The following is a 21,194-nucleotide window of genomic DNA, read 5'->3' on the forward strand; positions in this document are numbered from 1 at the left end:
GGATGCAAGTGCTTATATGTTGAGGCTTCAAAAGGCATACCTACATGTGAATATATTGCAACCAAATGACTGATTTGAGCAGCTATTTAACTAAGATAAAGATTAATGAATGGAACTCAACATCCACATAATGTGTAATCTTAAATATTAGTAGCCCCTATACACAAAACAACAAAACATCTTAGTTCCTTTTCAAGTAGGCTAGACTACAATTCAGCCATAATCCCAAATGTATATTTATGAACTAGCACTATATAAAAAAAATGGTATTTTACTTAGGCCTATTAACGGAAAAAAATATATTCTCTGAAGCAGGCCGGCACATCTAAATCCATTCATAGTTTTGAGTACTCACGTTTGACTATTGATACAGAATTTCTTCTGAAATATCGGAGTGGGTTGATGACAGCATCCTCTCGGCCACTGTTGCTCCCACACCTGCGCATCTGCCGGTGATTCACTCCGTCAGATGCAGAGATGGTGTGCCATACTGTCGTCTTTTGAATTGCCACCATCTTTTCATTTCAAATACGATGGGAAACACTTGAATTGTCATCTGAAAGAGGCTATTGCATTATTTTCTTGTTTGTTCAGTGTGGATTTTCACGCATATGGTTTGCCGACTGGATGATTCTAATTGCCTTTGTTTCCTGGAGAATACCAGAATGAACTAAACTGATGCTGCGTCGCACGCCTACCGGATCGGAGCCCTGGTAAACATAAGAAATGGGTCCGATCGTAGTTCCCTGTTGGAACATTTCCTTAGTACACGCATTTGTATGAATGAGCAGCAGCTTATGATAAGATAGCCTATTGAGGATATTTAAACTGCGAGAGGCAAACCCACAGGTATTTTTTTAAACTGTTTTGTTCAGTCATTTCACACAAGCTACGGTGCTTAGACTATAGTCATTTACAGACCAGACCATTTTGAAAGTAATTTACTTATTCGTTTGGCTTGATTTGTTTACATTTTAAATTAACATTTATTTAGAATGTAATTACCTTTGTGTGTGGGCTATTACACACGATAGGCCTATGCATGTTTTCTATAATTAGAGACAGAATGCATAACAACAAACTCATGATGGAATAGACAATAGACACACACTCAAACAGACACACACACACTCCTTCAAAACACCTCCTCCAGACATGGACATCTGACTAATTGGAGAGTGTCCTTTGGCAGTAATATGCATGTCACACTACTTTCCAGTATCAGATTCACAAGTACGTAGCTCTGCTCTCCATCTTGACATCCTCGTTGCCACAGTTTCTTCGTTTTTTTTGGTGTGGAAAACCTGTCTCATTTGATTAGTATGGAACGAGATTTGATGGGTGAGAACAGTGAAGGTGTAATTGTGAAATGGATAGTCAGGTTTAGACTGGACATCCCACAAAACCTTAAGTCAACATTATGCCTGAGGTGCCTCATAATTGGTTGGAACTAAATGGATTTGATATCCACTTGGCCACTGTATATATTTCTTTATGAAGCCAGAATAGATTAGTTTTAGTAGACAGAAACCCTTGGAATGGATTATGTTTATTTGAGTGATATTTGCAAAGTTATATACAGAACATTCTGTACCATCATTTCTTAATTTTAAAAACCTTCTTTTTCAGGACCTGTGCATAAAGAAGCAGATGATATAATCATCCATCAGCCATCAGACAGTCTGCAATAGGGAGGATATCAGCAACACTGTAATAAACACTTGTTGACACACACTCTTACAAACATACACACACGGACGATCCGATGGCCCTTGAGAACTCCACCTTCACCTCACGCCCAGAGTCCCTTTCTCTGCCCGCGACGGAGAAGGGGGAGGAGCCTGTGGATGAGGCTAAGGAGGTAACCACGGCCACTGGGGTGTTCAACGTGTCCGAAGAACTGGGACATGTGGTCACTACGGAGACAGCCCCACCCTCCGAGCCCCCCATTAAGGTCAACCGATCGTTTCAGTCCAAGCTGGCAGAGAGGGAGGCCACAGCCAATCAGCACACAGCAAAGACTCAGGTGCCAGAGAAAGAGAGGGGCCGATTTGGCTGGGGTGAGTAAAGAACCTTACTCTTTCTCCAACACTGTCTTGGCCTTAATAATTCCTTGGACAAAGCACAGTTACAGTCTATATCAGGAGCTCTAGGGTGTTACCGCCAAGCTACCAAAGGAAGAAAGGAACCAAATCCTTTAAAGCTTGGACAATGTTTAAATAATGAACTCTGACCCTAAATAGTCCACCTCTCTAAAGATATTGAGTTATTGACTGGCGACTTAAATTTTCCTCTCCCTCCTCCACACGTGTGCGTTGTGTATTGTCCAGACATGTGGACATCCTCCGACCCCTAACTTCCCCCTGTAGTCTCTCCCTGATTAGAGTGATACCACTCTGTTGCTGGGGTTTCTCCTCACTGGCTCGGACATTCACACAGCCCCCTCTTTCTCCCCTTTACTTATGATCTCTCTCTGGGAGGATCTTAAATCCTTCCTCTCCCACATCCACCCCTTCCCTTTTTATGTTATTTCTTTCTTTGTTGCCTAATTCTTGACCTGTCCTCTCTTATCTCCTCCTCCTCTTTTTACTCCCCCCCTTCTTCTTCTCTCCTCTCCTCCACAGGCCGCAGCAGGCGCAAGCGCCAGCGCTACGTGGAGAAGAACGGCCGATGTAACGTGCAGCATGGGAACATGCGCGAAACCTACCGCTACCTGACTGACATCTTCACCACTCTGGTGGACCTCAACTGGCGCTGCTCACTGTTTGTCTTCGTCATGGCCTACGCCACCACCTGGCTCTTCTTTGGTGCCATATGGTACCTGATAGCGTATGTTAGGTAAGCACTATTGGAGTACGGTGTCCCCAAAACAGGTGAGGATCGAAATAAAGATCAGTGACCTTCCTGGAAGTGTGAATCGGAATGTTACATAAATTCAAGGTTTTAGATAATACACAGATGAATTGAAAGGAATACTGCAGTTGAATAAAACTGTAGTTTTTTTTTATTTTTTACAAATTGACATTTTTCATTCATGGTAAATGTGCCCTGTGAATCGTTTCCCCTGGTCCTTACCTTAGTGACAGCCTTGCTTATACAACTGCCACAAAAAGGTGTTTAGCCACCTTTATAATGACGTCGAAAACGACTGTAAGTCAGGTTGTGTTGACCCGAGATGAGTGGAAATTTGGCAGGATAACCTGCTGGTTCATTGTTTGGAGAATATGAAGCATGGCTGGGCTATTTGGACTATTCTGGACACCCTTTAATTTGTTTCCTTTTTCCATTGCTTTTCCACGTCTCTGTCTCTCTCTCTCAGTATTCACTGATTCACTGCCTCCCCACTGCTCCTTCCCCAGGGGCGACCTGGAGCACCTGGAGGACGAGACGTGGACCCCCTGCGTCAACAACGTCAACGGCTTCATCTCTGCCTTCCTTTTTTCCATTGAGACCGAGACCACCATCGGCTACGGCCACCGCGTCATCACCGACCAGTGTCCAGTAGGCACCATGCTGTTACTGCTGCAGGCCATACTGGGGTCCATGGTCAATGCCTTTATGGTGAGACTAGCTGATGTTAGACAGGCTTTTATAGTGCATGTTGTGTGAAAGTTGCACTTTAATTATAGGATAAATTAGGCACCACTGAGCATACAATACTAAGTTCTCTCTCTCTCTCTCTCTCTCTCTCTCTCTCTCGCATTCTTGTTATCTTTTTCTATTCTGGCTCCCCTTCCTTAACCCCCCATCTCATCCATTTCCGTCAAGGTGGGCTGCATGTTTGTGAAGATCTCCCAGCCCAATAAGCGTGCGGAGACGCTGGTCTTCTCCAAGCACGCCGTCATCTCCCTGAGGGACGACCGCATGTGCCTCATGTTCCGCGTGGGCGACCTCCGCAGCTCCCACATCGTGGGCGCCAACATGAGGGCCAAGCTCATCAAGTCCAAACAGACTCAGGAAGGTATTGCACCTGCAGTGCACATACACACACAGGAACACACATTGTCTTTGGCTGTTGTACTATTCAGCATATCAAACTAATAGAAGGGCTCGTACTGTATGTGTGAAAGCAATTACCCTCTAGTGTGCCAAGGTATCTTGATGTATCTCATCTCTTGGACTCTTCTAATTGCCTAACTCAGTGGCTCTGAAGAAAGGTTTTGGCCTTTCAAAATCCCTGTATTATTTACTACCTTCTCCTCTCTTGCCCCTCTACTAGGTGAGTTTATCCCTCTGGACCAGACAGATATCAGCGTGGGTTTTGAGACAGGCGACGACCGGCTGTTCCTTGTATCGCCTTTGGTCATCTCCCACGAGATTGACGTCCACTCCCCCTTTTGGGACATGTCCCAGGGCCAGCTGCAGAAAGACGACTTTGAGATTGTGGTCATCCTGGAGGGCATGGTGGAAGCCACAGGTTGGTCAAGTGTTAAGGACCTTCAGACTCCATGTTGTGAGACCCAGCATAACTCTGCCTGTCTTGAATTGGGAATGGTGGGTTTATGATGTGTGTCTAGACATTAGCTTGGCATCTGTCATGGTTTGTTGAAGAGTTACTTTTAGTTGTAGTATGTGTGGCCTTTTCACAGTATCACACATGGGATGCAGAAGTGAACTGCTTGCTTCACATGTTTGACCAGAGTGGCTTGGCTTTAGGTGTTAATTTGATCTTTACTATGTGTGCCTGTGTCCAGGGATGACCTGCCAAGCACGGAGCTCCTACCTAGCTGATGAGGTACAGTGGGGTCACAGGTTCAGCCCTATGATGTCTTTGGCCGAAGGCTTCTTTGACATTGACTACGGTGCCTTCCATCACACATTTGAGGTGAAACACTGACCTACATGTTTCCAGAATTTTGTATATATCATCAAGTAATTGTATTGTTCTTTATGTCCCCCCCCCCCCACCCCCCTGGGATTTCCAACCATGCTTTTCTTCTTTAATCATCTATATAGTTGGAATGCAGAATATGTGGATTTTGTCCAAAAACTCTGATCCTATGTTCTTGTCTTCTTTTCAGGTAGCCACACCTACCTGCTCAGCACACGAGCTCTCATTGGCTGCAGCTCGCTTGGAGGCTCACCTTTATTGGTCCATCTCCAGTAGGTTGGACGAAGAACCTGCTCTGACAAGCCAGTCAGGGAAGCAGCTAGACAGCGGCTCAGCCAATGGAAAAGGAGGGGTGGGGCCAACCTTTATTGTTGGGGAAATCACGGGAATTGAAGAGCAATCAGGACCAGGGGAGTTGAACGGCTGTGTCACCACTGACCAGTCAGAATCAGTGGCCTAAACTGCAGAATGCATATCATGCCAGCAGGGGAATATCATACGGCATATGTATCATGTCATACAAACTACAGGATAGTTACTGTACTTTATAGCAGAATATCTATCTCAAAGAAGAAATAAATGGTTTATCTAGTTTCATACTTCACTTTTTTGTTTTGGTTGACTTAAGAAATAATTTGAACTCTCTGTTTTCTGTACGGATGTACAGATTAATGTGTGTATGTTGTACCTTCTATTGGTATTGTTAAAGTCACATTTGTCTAAATATATCCAATGACAGATTTACATGTGTAGACAATTCTTGGTCAGAAAACTATTTATTGAAAACATTGAAGTATTTAAGAAGTGCCCAGAGAAAGTAAGAGGGAAGCGTGTATGTTTGATGAATGTTAAGTGAAAGAAGAAAGTGAAAAATTACAGATGTATAGAATCAGTTTTAGGACGTCAGTGTTTTCTTTCAATTGAGCATGAATATAGATAGAGAGGAATTTAATCGGTAGTACCTCTAAGCTTTATTGAAAAAAAGATCTCAAGAAATTAAAATGACCATCAAGCAGGCATGAGACCTAGTTTATGTAATCCATTTAGTTGTTTTAATTATGTTCATTTAAGTGTTATCAAAAATTAAGATGAATTGACATCTTCAACTGAGTACTTTGTGGCACCCTGCCCCCACCTCCACCAACACTACACATACACAAGGTGGCGGTGACATTTTGGAGATAAACAAGAATTTGCTCTCTTGGAAATGTATTGCTGGACTGTTTCACACACAGAAAGTCTTTAGCATAATCATGTCATTCAAATGTTATATTTTGGTTTCTCTGTTGATTCCACTTTCCTGCTTCTGCTGCTGTGTACATAAGGTACACATTTCTACTTGATGTTTTTAATATTTCATATTACATAGGCTACTATTAGGATATTAAACTATATTATTCACGTTATTTGTAACTTGTCGTTGTAAATGCTTTAGGATTATTGCAAAGTGGTTTTGAATTCAGATAAATCTGATAGATAATGCCCAGTAGACTCAGTAAACATGTTAACTAAGACTTGTGACAAATGATAGCTACATACAACACTAAGCAGAGCTCATACCATGTCTGGTTATATCATAGTCAGTGTCAGCAGAATTAAGTAAATTTCAATTTTATTGAATTCACTATTGAAAATGGGAGACTTAAAGCCAAAGAGCAATTGGAAATTGTTGTTACTGAACTTGGTATATTCTCGTAAATGTAAATATTAAAAAAAAACTTAAACGTAAATGTAAATGTGTGGCCCACATGTGAAATGGCATTACCAAGCAATATGTCCATTACATACAATTATATGTTACAGCTATTATGTTGCTTTGACACGTATTAATAATTCTCATTCTACTATGAAGCTACTAAGTTTAATGCTATGTGGGTTTTCACCAGCACAGGACATTAAACATAAAAACAATGTTGTCTAAAAAAGTCCACATTTACAAGACATTCATGACATTAATTCATGGATAATAGAAATGTTGGACTATCAGTCCATCAAAGGCACATCATTTCCAACCGTGTGCATGTTTTGTCCACTAGGTGGCAACGATTTACACAGATTGATTGTACCACCATACAGCAACGCACAGTGCCCATAGTGAGGGGTCTCCTAGGCAACAGGGGTCATGGACATGGGTAGGGCAGAGGGATTGTGGAGCTAGACCAGGGAAAAGATCAAAGACACAGTGAAGTCTGAAATCCAGCCCAGTCATTGGGAGATGGAGGTCAGATCCTATTTTTTGCCTTTAACTGCGTTGACTGGTTTAGGACATGCTTTAGACTTGATACACAGTGGTGTATATACAAAACAAAATGAATGTGATTTACAGAATTTAGCCTTAGTTTTTCTATTGGAAATTAATAAAAAATGTGGTGGGCCAGTGCTGGTACAGTAACATACAAATTGAGAAAATATCAGTTGAAATTACTGAGTATTGTGTTGTGTACACATTGAACCCCATTTGAGGTGGTGGAAGCTGAAAGCAAATAAATATAGCTATTTTGTCAATGTACCTTTCTGCCCCAAAGATATGATACAGAACAAAAGTGTTAATCCTGAGTGCTAGTTTATGGGACTGGCAGTGAACAGTCTGGATGTTTCACAGAACACTTGTGGGGGGGACGGGGACAGGGGGATGGGAGACTGAAGAGACTGTCATCACTTTTAAGCAGCAAAATGTGTTGTTCCGATGGGCTTGTCTGAAATCCCTACTTTAGCTGATGAAGCCTGTTGCATAAGTGTAATGTGATTCATATATGTACATGTGTGTCTCATCCTGCCAATGAACACACATGGACTTTCCACCCACACACTTGCACACGCATATACACCAGTGTGACTCGTGTGTTCCACGGTCACTCAGTGGCTCACGCCTCGGGATTCCTCCCAACGCAGCATGTCACAGTTGGCACGGGAACAGCTGAGCGGAGCACATTCAATTAGCCAAGCTTTCTCTGCATTGGTTTGGAGGGGAATGACGAGTCATCGTCATCACCAAGGGCAAGTCTCAGCTCTCTGACATACATTTAATACTGAGTACAAGTGCTCCTGTCTGGGAAACAAACTTTCCCCCTACAAGTGTTCAATAGCTTTAGCGTTGGATAGATGTTATTTTGTATACTGGAAAGACTTGAATGTCAAGCAATCAAACCACTGAGGAGAAGTGGCATAGATAGATGCCCAGAATTGCTTTAACTGAGCAATCTGAATGACTTATATGTGCTTGTGGTTATTGGTTTATTCTTTATACGGATTCACAAATCTATAGGTGTCATTTCTCAACCAACTGGGCCTTTAGCTTGGTTTTGTTGAAATGTTTCCTATGGATTTTCAGAACTAAAACAGACCGTTTAAAACTTGAAAATGGACATGACAGACCAAGATGACATGTTAACAGGCTTGATACCTGACCAAATTCATATATTTCAAAGAGCATTCACACAGACCACATTCTAATGTATACACAGCCCAGACACTGGAATACACTTTCACACAATATTCAGCAGAGTAAGAAACATAAATGGTGAGATATGAAACGTTTTCATTTAATTCATCCCAGAACCTTTCTGATGGTGACCTGACCGGATTTATGGCATTAAAGATAACTTACCTTATGTATGTGTGGGCGTGTGGGTGCGTGAAGTACATATTTGAAGCAGGCTTTTGAAAAAACATCCTTGCTGCCTTAGAAAAACAAACTTCTATCACAGTTTGGAAGAAACCATTCTGAAATCCCCTCCGTCAAGCCCACAGCCTAGTGACAAGAACCCACTCCACCAGCGCGTCTCTCCCTATCGCAATAGGCATGCTCAGCAGAAGGTCTGTGCAGTGCTCTCAGCAACTGAAGCTGGGCGCAGGGGAACTGCGACGGCCGCGCCAAGCATCTTCACAGGTATGTCTCTCATGCAACGCCTTTATAGCGATTTCCAAAAATCAGACATCCCCGTACCAAGATTTTGCCCTTTTCCGACAACATGCATTTGAAGGGAGGGGTTGCTTATTTTTGCATCACGTAGCTAATAGGGTAAGGTAGCGCAGGGCAGTGGGTCTTGGTAAACATTCACAGTCAGCTAAGACGCAACTGCAAAACCTAATAATTAAAGGTGCTTAAACTTGTGTACCAACATATTTTACCGTTCGACTGATCAACGCTGATCCGCTGTTTCTGACGAGATATGAATATGTATTCGATATTGATGACATGATCGGTGCATTTTCTGGGAGACGTAATATTTCAATAGGGTTATGATTTGATCTACCGTTCATTCAAATATCACCCAATTTTCAACTTACAGTGTGTGCAATTTTTTTTTTTATTAATCTTACCTGCAGTAGGCAGCTGCGTAAAGAAACGTGTGTATGGTGTGCAAAACCTGATTTGAAAAAAAAGCATTCCTAACAGACAATTTGATGTAGGCTGTGCCATATAACACTGCAGTATAGGTTGATATAGTAGGTCATACCACATACTGAATCTATATGCAGCTAGTCAACATAAATGATCTCTTAAGGATGCTTAGGATGCAAAAATCTGTGCATCAAATGATCAAACATTCATTGAACTGAATGCTCTAATTTTGATGAGATTGATTGGATGAAAGGTCCACACAAACAGATCAACTCACAACTGAGCTGAAATAGCAAGTGCAACAGCATAGAGGAGTCACCTACATCTCTCCCATGAAATGCCATGTTCTGCCCATCAACAGCCAAGTACTGGCTCAGCTGCCTATAGGGGTGGTGCTGCTGCTTGTGTGTTACAGTGCCCACTACCTGTACATGCAGGCTCGGAGGCCTGAGCAGGGGGGGACCTTCCTCTCTCCCAGCCAGGGAGAAGAGAAAAGAGGAGAGGACAGGAGAAAAGAGGAGAGGACAGGAGAAAAGAGGAGAGGACAGGAGAAAAGAGGAGAGGACAGGAGAAAAGAGGAGAAGAGAAAAGAGAAGAGGAGGTGTAGGGTCAACAGCTGCATGGTTGGGGTCATTTTAATTTCCCTTCATTCAATTGAGTCACCATCATAAGATTCATATTATTACTTTTGGAATTGGTTATTCATCAGTTTACTCTGATAACTTGAATCGAATTGCCCCTGACTGGAAATAAGCTGTTTGTTTCTTTACTTATTCTATATAAACATTAGAAGTGCTCTGTTTCATCGGCAGTTAATCAGTTGTTGCTGTCATGTAGGAATAAGTTATTTTAGAAGTCCTTCCAGTGATGACCTTGCATTACAGGTTCCTGCTTGACCTCTTATCTGGTTACTTTGTATTCCTAAGTCACGAAATAGAGTCTTACTGGCACCAATACTCTCTGAAGTGTTGTTATCTGTGAACATATTCTATAATACCCCTCATTCTCCTGATTGTCAGACAAATTCCTCGTGAATGATAGGCCTGTTGTGTATGTGGTGGGTTGTTAGAGATTGCACAGAATGGCTTAACTTGTGGGCTCACAGTTTCAAATGGTTTCAAAGGATTGGACTTTTACTGTAAATGGAAAGTTTGATGACGGGTTAGTGATGACTTGCTGCACTCCAATGTTCAGACACATATGTGTGCTTGAATTGGATAGACTGTATGGATGAATGAATCCAACTCAAATACGTGTGATTGCAACTTGAAATGAGGGTGTGCTGACGTGACACAGAGTTGTTCTCTCTTTGAGCTCCATACAGCTATTTAGTCATTCAGGCTAGCCTGGTCTACTGGGAATTTTTATTTACTGGTAACTGAGGTCATAAAAGCCATGTACATTTCAATACATAAATACATTAATAATAACATTAATGATCGGCAGAACATACATGATTATAAAGCAAAAAGCATTAAGGTCAACTGGAGGTCAAGAGAATTTGGTTGAATTGAAAAAGAGCATATTAGAATGTTAGAATGAATTCCATGTATTATACAAATAACAGATGTATTATTTAGTTATGATTGTGAGACACTGAAAAATTAAGTCTCTTGTTTTTAAGGCTCTGTTCTTTCATCCAGCCCTAGTGATTGGATGTTTGGTACCATGTTAAGTTCTTATCACGGACAATTCAAGTTCACTGCACTATAGATCTACATTTCCCTTCATACACTTATAAACAGACAGATGTATTAATATACTGTGTAGAGTCACCCTGTTTGTTAACAATGTACATGATGTTGTTCATGCCTACATAGAATATGTATTGTCATTCACCTGATCATAGTTTTGGTTTCATTGTCTTGATATCATCAACTATCTCCATGAGTATATGGAGATATATTTATCGAGCAGATAAGTATATTAATCTCTTCTTTTAAAATCCATTTGGAAACTTACCAAATATTTTCCCTTTACATCCAGAATGTTTTTCTTCTTATCATTACAAAGTGCTTTTGGTTGCATATCGACATCTGTAACAGACTACCGCTCAAACTATTGAAATTTGAAAATGTGAGCATGTGAATGCGGCATTGGTAACTGCAAACTGGACCATTGGTAACTGGACTGTGGTTCTGCAACAGGGGCAAATCTAGGTTCCCACTTTTGGGGGGACAAAGCCCCTAGATAAAACCTAAAATTTTTCCTGTGACCCAGCAAAACTAGGGGGGTCTGGGGGCATGTTCCTCCAGAATAAATGTTTGAAAATATCCTTTTAAATACTATCCTCTAGTGGGTTTTAGGAAGAGCAATGAACACATTTAGATTTAAAAGATGATTTTTTTTTATTTTATGTAAAACGTTTAATAATAATAATAATTAATTTAATAATTATTAGGTAATAATTTTTGGGGGCCAATGAAACGTTGGAGGGGGAGGGGGGGGGGCTCAAGCCACCCAAATTAGGGCTAGATACGCCCATGTTCTGCAAGCAGGAGACAAGGAATCTTTGCTCAAGTTTTGCATACTATTACTACTCTCCTGTTCTCTTCACTAAACACTTTTCTGAGGCAGTGGGATATTCTATATGCAGTACAAGTAACCTGGCTTTACATTGTGGCCTCTCATTGCATGAACAGTAATGTACACCTTTTTTAAAATACTTTACACTAATCTTTCTGCATAAAAGGCAAACTAAAATCAGTTAACAACTATATCTGAAAAAATATATATATACAATCAAAAGTTTTACTGAGCTGGGTGTGGTTGGGTGAAATATTGTAGACCTGTTGTCATGCAGGATATGTATTTTATAGACCAAGGTTTTTACAGTTGTTTGAAAATAGGGGGCGACAAAGAGAAATATTGTATTTGATAACCAGTTCTTAGTACTTGCGCCTTTATTTCAACCAATGTTAATCTTACGCGGCCATTTCTCAGAATAAACGCTGATGGAAAATGAGTTTGTGAAAGAGTCAGCAATGTTTGTTTTAAAAGTAAATGCAAAACCTCCGCATCAGACAACAAAAACCTTTTTTAATACTGTGTTTTACTCAAATATTTTCCTTGAATTAAAATGTTCAAATGGAAACTAGATGGCAAGCTATCATTCAAATCCTCAGTTGATCAGCAGAATGCTAACTTCTGCAACATCTTTAATAGCTGCACTGTCACTATTGAATATATCAGACAAGTCAAGCTTTTCACACACACACCACATACACATACATACAAATACATAATTAATTTATTACGTATGCTCTCTTGGTAAATAAATTGAAACACATGTATTCAAAATATTCAATGACAACAATTTGAACCGATGTAACACATTGATCATTAAGTTATAGTGAAAAAGTAAATGGCATTTAAAGCACAGTCAGATAGAAGAGGCAACAAGTATTCAAGTCATAAAAGATAGTTTGATACTTTGCTGTTGAACAGCATCTGTTTATTGCTAACCCTGCTGTGGTAATGGATTGATGTTGGCATGTAATGAATCAGCCACAGAAATGTACGTCCATTCAAGAAATATTGAAAAGCATGTGTGATGGTGCACTCACTGGAATCATTACATCCCCAAAATTAGTTTGAAACACAATTACATGAAATAATGATGTCAATGATAACAAAAATGTGTACATGTGTATATATGAATATATATCATTCTAAGTTTTGGACAGTTTTGCATGGAATGCTTAAAAAGTGAATTATGAAATGTTATTAACCATAACTTGGCCTATGACGTAAAAGTTAAATACAGTTGATTCTAACTGTATGTTAAGAGTTTTTGTAGTTACAAAATATTTGAGGTTATTAGATGACACAATTCTTCTGTTCTTCTATTGTAATGTTGTATACATTATAAGTAACTTTACTACACTTAAATGTTCTAGTACAGTTTCTTTGCCATGTACTTATGGAGGTTTGGTTTAATGGGCTTTCTCAATTGGACAACAACAAGAGTCTGTCACAACCAAATCCAGGCTCAACTCTATAGTGGCTTAGTAATAAATACCAAACACTGATATTGACCCCTCTGATGTTATCAGCCCACAGCAAAGTCTAGTTGTTCATACAGTGGGTGGAGAATCTGGAACAAAAATGTTTTTTTTTTCAGTCAAATAGGGATGGATATGGGGCAATCAGAAGGAAGATTGGGGAGTATTGGAAATAATAGTCAGTGTGGTTCTTTCACTCTCCTGCAACCTATAGGTGCGGGTACACTGAACTGGGAAGGTGTGTTCTAAACCAAACATTACCTTTCCTCTCCATCTCTTTCTTTCCCTCTTGTTCTTCTTCTGTCAGTGATGGCCTCTGCTGTGCAGCTGTGCTCCAGGTTCCACCAGCACTGCGCATAAGGAGACACACACCTCTTCACCCTCCTGCCAAGACCAGAGAAAGAGAGCGAGAGAGAGAGAGCAGGAGAGAGAAGGAGAGAGGGAGGGAGGGAGAGAAAGAGAGACACCACCATGTACAGCGTCGAGGACCTCCTCATTTCGCATGGATACAAACTACCCAAGACCGTCTCCACCTCCTCGTCCTCGTCAGTTGCCACCGCTTCCGCTGCCGCCGCCGCACCTTACGACAAGCGCTACGCTGACTGCCACCGTGAAACCACCGCCGAGAACAGGCCCAGTCGCGGAGCGCTGAACGGCTATGAGGCAGACCGGGGGGCGTGCGTCTACGGCAGCAGGCAGGCGCTGGTTCTGGCGAAGGGCTACCCCGCCGACAGTGAGCACCAGAGGAGAAAAGAAGCTGGCAGCGGTAACCTAGGTGACGCGCAGCCCCTGGGCGATTCTCTCGCCACGGATAGTGGGTGAGTTGTCCCTCCCCACCCTACCCTCCCTTTTGAGATCTCGGTACCTTCCCGGCCCCTCAGCGTTGCATGCAAAGCCAAGCCACTCTGCCTGCACTGCGCATGTTTTTTTTTTTCTTCTTTACTCCTTGCCTCCCCCCCCCCCCGCCCCGCCCCCCCTCCCCTCCTTTCCCTTCCAAAGCTGCAGACCCACTGTGGCTGCAGCAGCAACCACTGTCTTATGCTGCAATATGAGGAATCATGGAAAGGTGCCGTCTATGCTGTCGACTTGTTTACATCACAATGTGAATCCGTGCTTAAAGAGATTACACTTCTCTCAATTCAGCCCACGCCTCCACCACCACCTGCAGAACCACCACCTCCAGAGTCTCCGTCAACCTCAAGACAGGAGGATAATCACACACACACTGTAAACAGAAAGGCAGGCTCACTGAATCGCACATGCCCTTTGCTCAATCCTTAATGTAAGCGTGTTGCTGGGCAAACATTCCGAGAGCCCCATATCCATTCCCAAGTACAGTTTGATGAATATCCACTTGAACACCTTAGAACGTAAACTGACACAAACCGACAGCGTTTCTCAGATCAGATGTTCATGTCCAAAGATTTGCGATGTGAACATGAATTTCAGCTCGCGGTCATAATTGTTATCATTATCCTTTTCACAGGGTTTTTCAAACATGGTAATTCATGGGAAGCACTTAACAAACACTACACATTTGTAATGTAATAACTATTATTTAATTTGTTATTTAATTTTTAAAAATCTGGTATTTGTAGGTGTTTACAAGTGCATGACAAAGGTCTTCTGTTAGTTATTCAGAAACAGTAATGCTGCAAATGTTTTATTCTGTGAAGTTGTTGTAAAATTCTACCAATGTATATTTACTCATCTTCATGATTGTAAGCTATGGAAGTTAAAACACATTGGAACAAGCATTGGCTTTTGTTATTCTTGGATAGGTGTTTAGCTGGAAAATTTGATTTACGCCCTTCAATGGTGGTGTGAGAATTCTATTCCCTAAACTATTTTTGTTCATGTCTTCTAGACAATAAAACAATCAACCCTGATTGGGAATAGATTGAATCCTTGATTACAATTGATCATAGCTGCTTGGATTCCGTTGCCATGTTGCCAAGTCTGCAAAATGTATGTTCTTGGGCTGCAATGGCTAGGAAAGTGCAGGGGTGTGTTCCGTTCATGTGAGGGGATGTGGAACTCATAAACAAGGGGCGTACACACTTAGAGAGCGGGAGTGGCAGAGCGCGTAACCAGCTTTCAGAATTAAGGTCAGTGTATGTCTTAATATGCAGATCATATTGCAGCAGCCACACAATTTCATGGTATCTTCAAGGGAGTTGGGAGCCGCTGACTCAAGCATTTCCATCAGATATGTGTTGCCCCTCCCTCTAGCCCCCCCCCCTCCCTCCCCACTTTGTTCCCACCCTCCTCAGGGGGTTTGCAAGGAGAAGGAGACTGATTGTTCTCCATTACCAAAGCCCAAACACTGTCTTGGATACTTGCCAGACATACTGCATATATAATATCACAATTATCAATATCCCGATTTCATCAAATCCTAACTCGCTGGTCAGCATTATGTAATTACACTGAAACAGTTCTGAGAGGGTCCCAGATAAAAACCCTCTCCTCTTTTTTTTTTCCTTGAACACGTGGCTGCAAAATTCATCTTTTTTTTCTCCGAAGAGGTGGCAGCCTGAGGTCACTCGAAGGTCACTAGAAGTTTTTTTTAATCCAATGACCAATAAGAGGGTTCAACGGACTTTATAAACTTAAAGGCTCACAAAAATTTCAAATACGCCACAGCGGTTGTCACATAATAAATCAAACACAGTATCACCACTGTGTGCATGCAAACATCTCATCTATCTCCAACGTTTCAGTTCTATTCCTTGTTTTGCTGCTTTCATTTCAGGATGCATGAACTGGCCCAATCCCACAACTGAATGTTTCAATCTCCGTGCCGCTCTGCATCTGTAGTCATCCAAACTTCATGTTGTTCACCTTTCAGGTTCTACGACGCTCCCAGCCTGAGTTATTCGGAGCAGCTGCTGAGCCACGATGAGAGGGACGTCTCCTACTGGAGGAGGCGGGGCCAGGACTTCAGCGTCCTCCTCGATTACGCCGACGGCAGGGAGCTGAGGGCGTCGGCGGGGTCATGGAGGCCCCAGGCCCTGGTGGCGGCCGGGGAACACCGGGAGAGGCAGCAGCAGCTGTGGGAGGACCTCTCCTGGCTGAGGGACCCCGACTCGGCCCCGGGGCAGCTGAGGGTGACCGGGGAGAGGAAGTGCCAGAGCTTGGGGACGGAGGAGTGGAAGCCCGCCGTGGGGCTGGGGAGGCAGCTGTCGGACGGCGAGGGCGAACGCTGGGCGCAGGAGCAGCAGCACCGCTTGAGGATGACGGAGGGCGCGGCCCTTCCCAGAACCCGAGGGAAGTCCCAGTCCCTTCCCAGAGTGCTATCGCCGGACGGAACGGAGCACACTGACATGGTTCTGTCCAGACAGAGCCAGCTCGACAGACAAAGAGTGAACAGCACTGTCTTCTCCGGGCCTTACAGTAGGTATTACTACAGAGCCGCCATCGGTCGGGACCGCTGGGGCAGGGGCTGGCCAAGCGGCCATGTTGCACTTTTACCAAAGCCCAGGTTCAGTAGGCCTGTTAAGCCTCCGTCGTATGAGATTCACCAGCAGACTAGGGGTAGCTCGGAGACGCTCGCTGCCGATCAGGGGCTCAAACAGAAAGACAGACCCATCTATTATTACCCGAGGGGCGGGGAACTGCAGAGACAGGACTATTTCGCACAACACTCTGCCATCTTTGGTGTAGAGCCCCCAGGTTACATCCCGCCCCCGTCTTATAAAAGAGCCCCACTGCCAAGGGGAGGCCCGATCAATCGCAACGAGCTGACCAACTACAGGTGGAGGGGGGAGGTTCTGCAGGTGCCTGTCAGTTCGGAGGCGGCCAGGTGGTTCTCCCGACAGACAGGAGGTTCGTGGCTCGAACATTACGGGGATCGAGGCGCGCCCTATCGAAGACACGTGCATCCCGGATACAGTGAGGAGCACCTGGGACACGTGCGTTATTTACCCTTCGATGACCCGCGACTGAGACATAACTCAGGAGGGCCTGGTGGAAATTCTCTCACGGACTCGGACAAGATCCGAAACGTCAACAAAGAGATTCCCTGCGCTAAGGTTTTAGGACAATCTACAAATGATAGTGCCTTTTCACCCCTCCAGGGGCCATCTGTTAATACTGACGGACGCAAGGCATCCATCAACGACAATGACAGCAGTAATCGGTGGTGCAACAGGGGCATAAGCAAAGGAAGTGACAGTGTAGCTTGTGAACAAAGCAGCGGGAGCTACCCCGCGGCTTTTCAGGTCCGCCAACCTCCGCCTCCCCCCCCACAGAGCAAGCCTGTGGACCAGGGCGTGGCCCAAACTGTGAAAAAGAGCGAGCCGGAACCAGAGAAGGAGAGACCTAAAAGCATACGGAAGAAACTCAACGAGACGATCTTTTGTTTGGTGTCGGTTCCCGCTCCCCCGGCGGCGTCCAGTGGGACGACCCGCGATCAGAACAACAACGACGAGAAGCCGCCCGACCAGGTTGACAGTCCCAGCGAGAACAAAACCGGCCACTTAACAAACCAAAGTCTCCAAAGCACATCTTCAGCTGAGGCCGAGCTGCAAGCACTAACTGGTAGCATAGCAAGCAGCTTAACGAGCAGCAGAGCGAGTAGCAAAGTAGTGAGAAGAGTCCCCTGTAGACCCCCTAAGATAAACCATTACAAGGAGCTGAAGTTATCGGGTTCCTGGCCTGCCAACCAGTACCGGGACCAGGAGACGCAAACGAGCCCAGAGGCCCGAAAGCCTGCCCCTCCAGGACCTGAAAACAAGGAAGCACAAGAGCCTGTTCCGCAAGGCTCGGACGTCGCCCCCGACAGCGGCGTGGGCGGCGCTGCGTTCAGCTATCCCATAAAGGGCGTGAAGAGCCTCAAACCGTCCAGCAACAGCGCCTTTTCCCGGACGTCCACTTTCTCCAGCCAGCTGAACAAGAGCACAGCTCCGACGCCAGCACCACCCTCAGGAAACGCGGAGGAGGAGGAGGCGGAGAAACCAGCAGCGGTCGCCGCCGCAGCAGCCAGCGGTGGCGGCGGCGGGCAGGAAGCCTTCGGACAGTTCCTGCTCAAACCCGTCAGCCGACGTCCGTGGGACGCCATCGAGGAGCTGGAGACCATCAACAAGGAGCTCCAGAATCAGCAGAGCAGTAAGCGGCCCAGCGTGGACCAGTGCATCGAGGACCTGAACGAAGCTTACAAAGACATCCTGGAGCTAGGCACTGCCAGCAATAAAGTCTCCAGCGACTCCAACGTGCAGATCCCGGAGCGGATCAAGATCAGGATGTCGGGGGAGCCCCTGAACAAGCCGAGCAGCCTGCGGCGCAGCATGGAAAGCTGGTCCGCGTCCGTCGACCCCGAGTACAGGGAGGTCAAGAGCGCTTTCTCCCGACCAGCGGCCAAATCGGTAACCTTCAGCAAGCAGCTTAGAGAGGAGCTGCCTGTCCCGCCACGGGAAACAGGCTTCCGAGAATACAGGGTTATCCCAAACCTCTCCCACAAGAGGAACAGCGACGGTAGGACGGTCAAGCTCGACCTCCCGGACGAGCCAATCGAGACGCCATTATGTGACTTCAGCCCGACGACACACGCCACAGCAGCCGAGGTCCCCTGGGCGGACCGACAGCCCATGCAGGACGCCTCCACCCTGACGAGCCCGCCGGATTACGAGGACATTTGTCAGACCCTGCGCCAGTCGAGAGACACGACGGAGGCCAAGACGTGCAGATCGAAACCCGGGGCGGGTGACTCGGATCCCCCCCAGGATGACCGTGTGGACTCTGAAGAGGAATGCCCCATTTGTAGGAGAGAGAGCGAGAGCCAGATGAGACAGCTGCCCATGCCTCCGCTCCACGAGGAGGACTGCTCGGAGCTGACCAACCAAAACGGCGCATCTGAGGACACCGGTTTTCTGTGTCCCGCCACAGAAAACCGGGCGGAGGGTGGAGAGACACCGGAACGCACGGATTTGGGCTCAAATCAATCCGAGCCAAACGTGTGCCCCGATGGGGAGGAACAGCCGTCACCAACAGATGAAAACGGCGCTGAGACCGGCCGCGCCATTCCAACCAAGAACTTAAAGGATTCACGCGAGGTCAAATTAGCCGAGGGCACGTCAGAGAGTGAATCTATAGAGGAGAGGGCAGCTAGGATATTAGGGATCAATGTGCCTGCAGAGTCCTTGGTCACAGAGGAGAAGAGCGCGAGCGAGTCAGCGACAGGAGAAATGGAACCTGCCGAGAATAAAACGATTCGACATGTGCCTGAGAGCAGTGGGGACAAACTAACATCTGGTGAGAAAGAGGAGCAAGAGGCCCCGGACTCCCAGTCTGCGGGGTCTGCTGACGGGCGAGAACAAGAGAAGAAGCAGCAGGCCGTCCTAGAACCCAGGATTGTTTTGCGGCCCCATCTGGGTCGAGACCACCCAGGAATACCAGAGTTCCCACCAGATAGACTGCCTCTCTCGGTCCCCCTCAACCCCGACCACAGGCTGTCTCTCAGTGTGGAGGGAGAGAGGAGGAGCTGGGGCCCCTCGCAGAGGATTGAAGCCCTGCAGGACAAACTGGCCGCCTCCCCTAGCCGGGTAGCGGTAGAACGCCTGGCACGGATGAAGGAGGTGGACTCTGTCTCTCGCATGAGGAGACTCAGCATCAGAAGCGCAGACTCTGGGGAGGGGGAAGCCAGCGGTGGCCAGGAAGAGGAGGCTCTCCCCACTCCTCACAGGAATAAAGTGGATGATGGAGAGGTTTCCCAGACTGCAACAGTCTCTATGGAGACGGTGTTGCAAGACCAAGACAAGGCACTGTCTGTTTCAGGTATGTTAAGTTCATAACAAATATAATGTACAGTATATTTATACAGTGAATACTATTTTACTACTATTTTGTTGTTGTTGCATTGTTGAACATTTTAATTTAATTTGTGTTCCAAACCGACCACTACAGTATCACCACAACGAAGACAGACCACCAACATTTACTGCACCATCACACTGAGCCTTTAGCTGTTATTCATATTTCCACAAGAAGGTGTTACAATACAGGAATTGCCCTCAAGCCCACAACTATCACTCAACTGCAAAGAAATTCTGGGGTATATATTGGGTACATATTGGGTTAGTAACATATTTTTTCTCTTTCTAAAATTAGTATCCCCTCCGCTGTGTCCCAGAGGTCTTCGACTCGAGCCGGACGAAGAAAGTGTAGAGAGACCACGCCCGTCATCTCCATTGGAGGTTTCAGCTCCAACACTGTGACCTGGCTGCCCACTAGATTGCCTTCATCTCATCCCAACACAGAAATGGCCTTCTTGTCCGACAAGAGCATTGTGTACAACACCCTCACCCTCTGCGCCGTTGAGTACTAAGAGTGCTGTTCCACTGCCAAAAGGGAGGCATCCCCCCCACACCTAGGGGCAGCTTCCAATACCCCCCCCCCCCACACACCCCCACCCCCCCAACCAACGATCCAACTTCTAACCTCCCCTTCTTTCACTCCGCCACTCCACCTTCCCTGACCCATCCTCGAATTGGATTATTACTAGTCAGTCTTCTTGTAGCGGCTTCTCCTTTCTACCCTATCCTCCCAAATGCTTTTTTTCATTGGCAGATATTATGCAATTCTGTCCTGCGTATAAAACTTCAAAATGTCCATGGTGAATACAGTCCAGTCATTATGCACATACTGTATGATCCTGTTTGTTTACAGCGAGCAGATGGAATATGAATGTAAGCACTTATGTCTGACACTAAGCAGACATAAGAGAGTAATTGTCATTAAAGAAAACTGTTCTGTTTCATTCAAAGTCGATAACACCAAAAAAATTGCATTTTGATTGTTGTAGTGAGGTGAGAAATGTATCAAACTGGAAGTTAATGTCTTTTGGCTCAAGAACTGTTTTCATTTTCAGATCAATCGATTGAGATATCAGTCTATTATTTGATACATGTTGTCCTTTCTCATTGGTCATCATCACCCACAGAGCTCTTCAGTGAAGAGTGACTATAATATATATGGCATGATGACAGTTCAATAATGTATTCAAAGACATAATGGT

General features: G+C 44.9%; 1 protein-coding gene across 1 annotated transcript; it reads left to right on the top strand.

The window, feature by feature from the left end:
- The first annotated feature begins 696 nt into the window (after positions 1-696).
- kcnj9 (potassium inwardly rectifying channel subfamily J member 9) lies at positions 697-6,358 on the top strand. Its single transcript, XM_047027649.1, has 8 exons — positions 697-849; positions 1,630-2,060; positions 2,625-2,838; positions 3,360-3,561; positions 3,769-3,961; positions 4,220-4,417; positions 4,695-4,825; positions 5,022-6,358. The coding sequence occupies exons 2-8, from the start codon at positions 1,766-1,768 to the stop codon at positions 5,289-5,291; spliced, it is 1,503 nt and encodes a 500-aa protein (XP_046883605.1). The 5' UTR covers positions 697-849; positions 1,630-1,765; the 3' UTR covers positions 5,292-6,358.
- Positions 6,359-21,194: the final 14,836 nt, after the last annotated feature.

This window comes from Hypomesus transpacificus, chromosome 10 (genome assembly GCF_021917145.1).
Source record: "Hypomesus transpacificus isolate Combined female chromosome 10, fHypTra1, whole genome shotgun sequence".
Classification (NCBI taxonomy): domain Eukaryota; kingdom Metazoa; phylum Chordata; class Actinopteri; order Osmeriformes; family Osmeridae; genus Hypomesus; species Hypomesus transpacificus.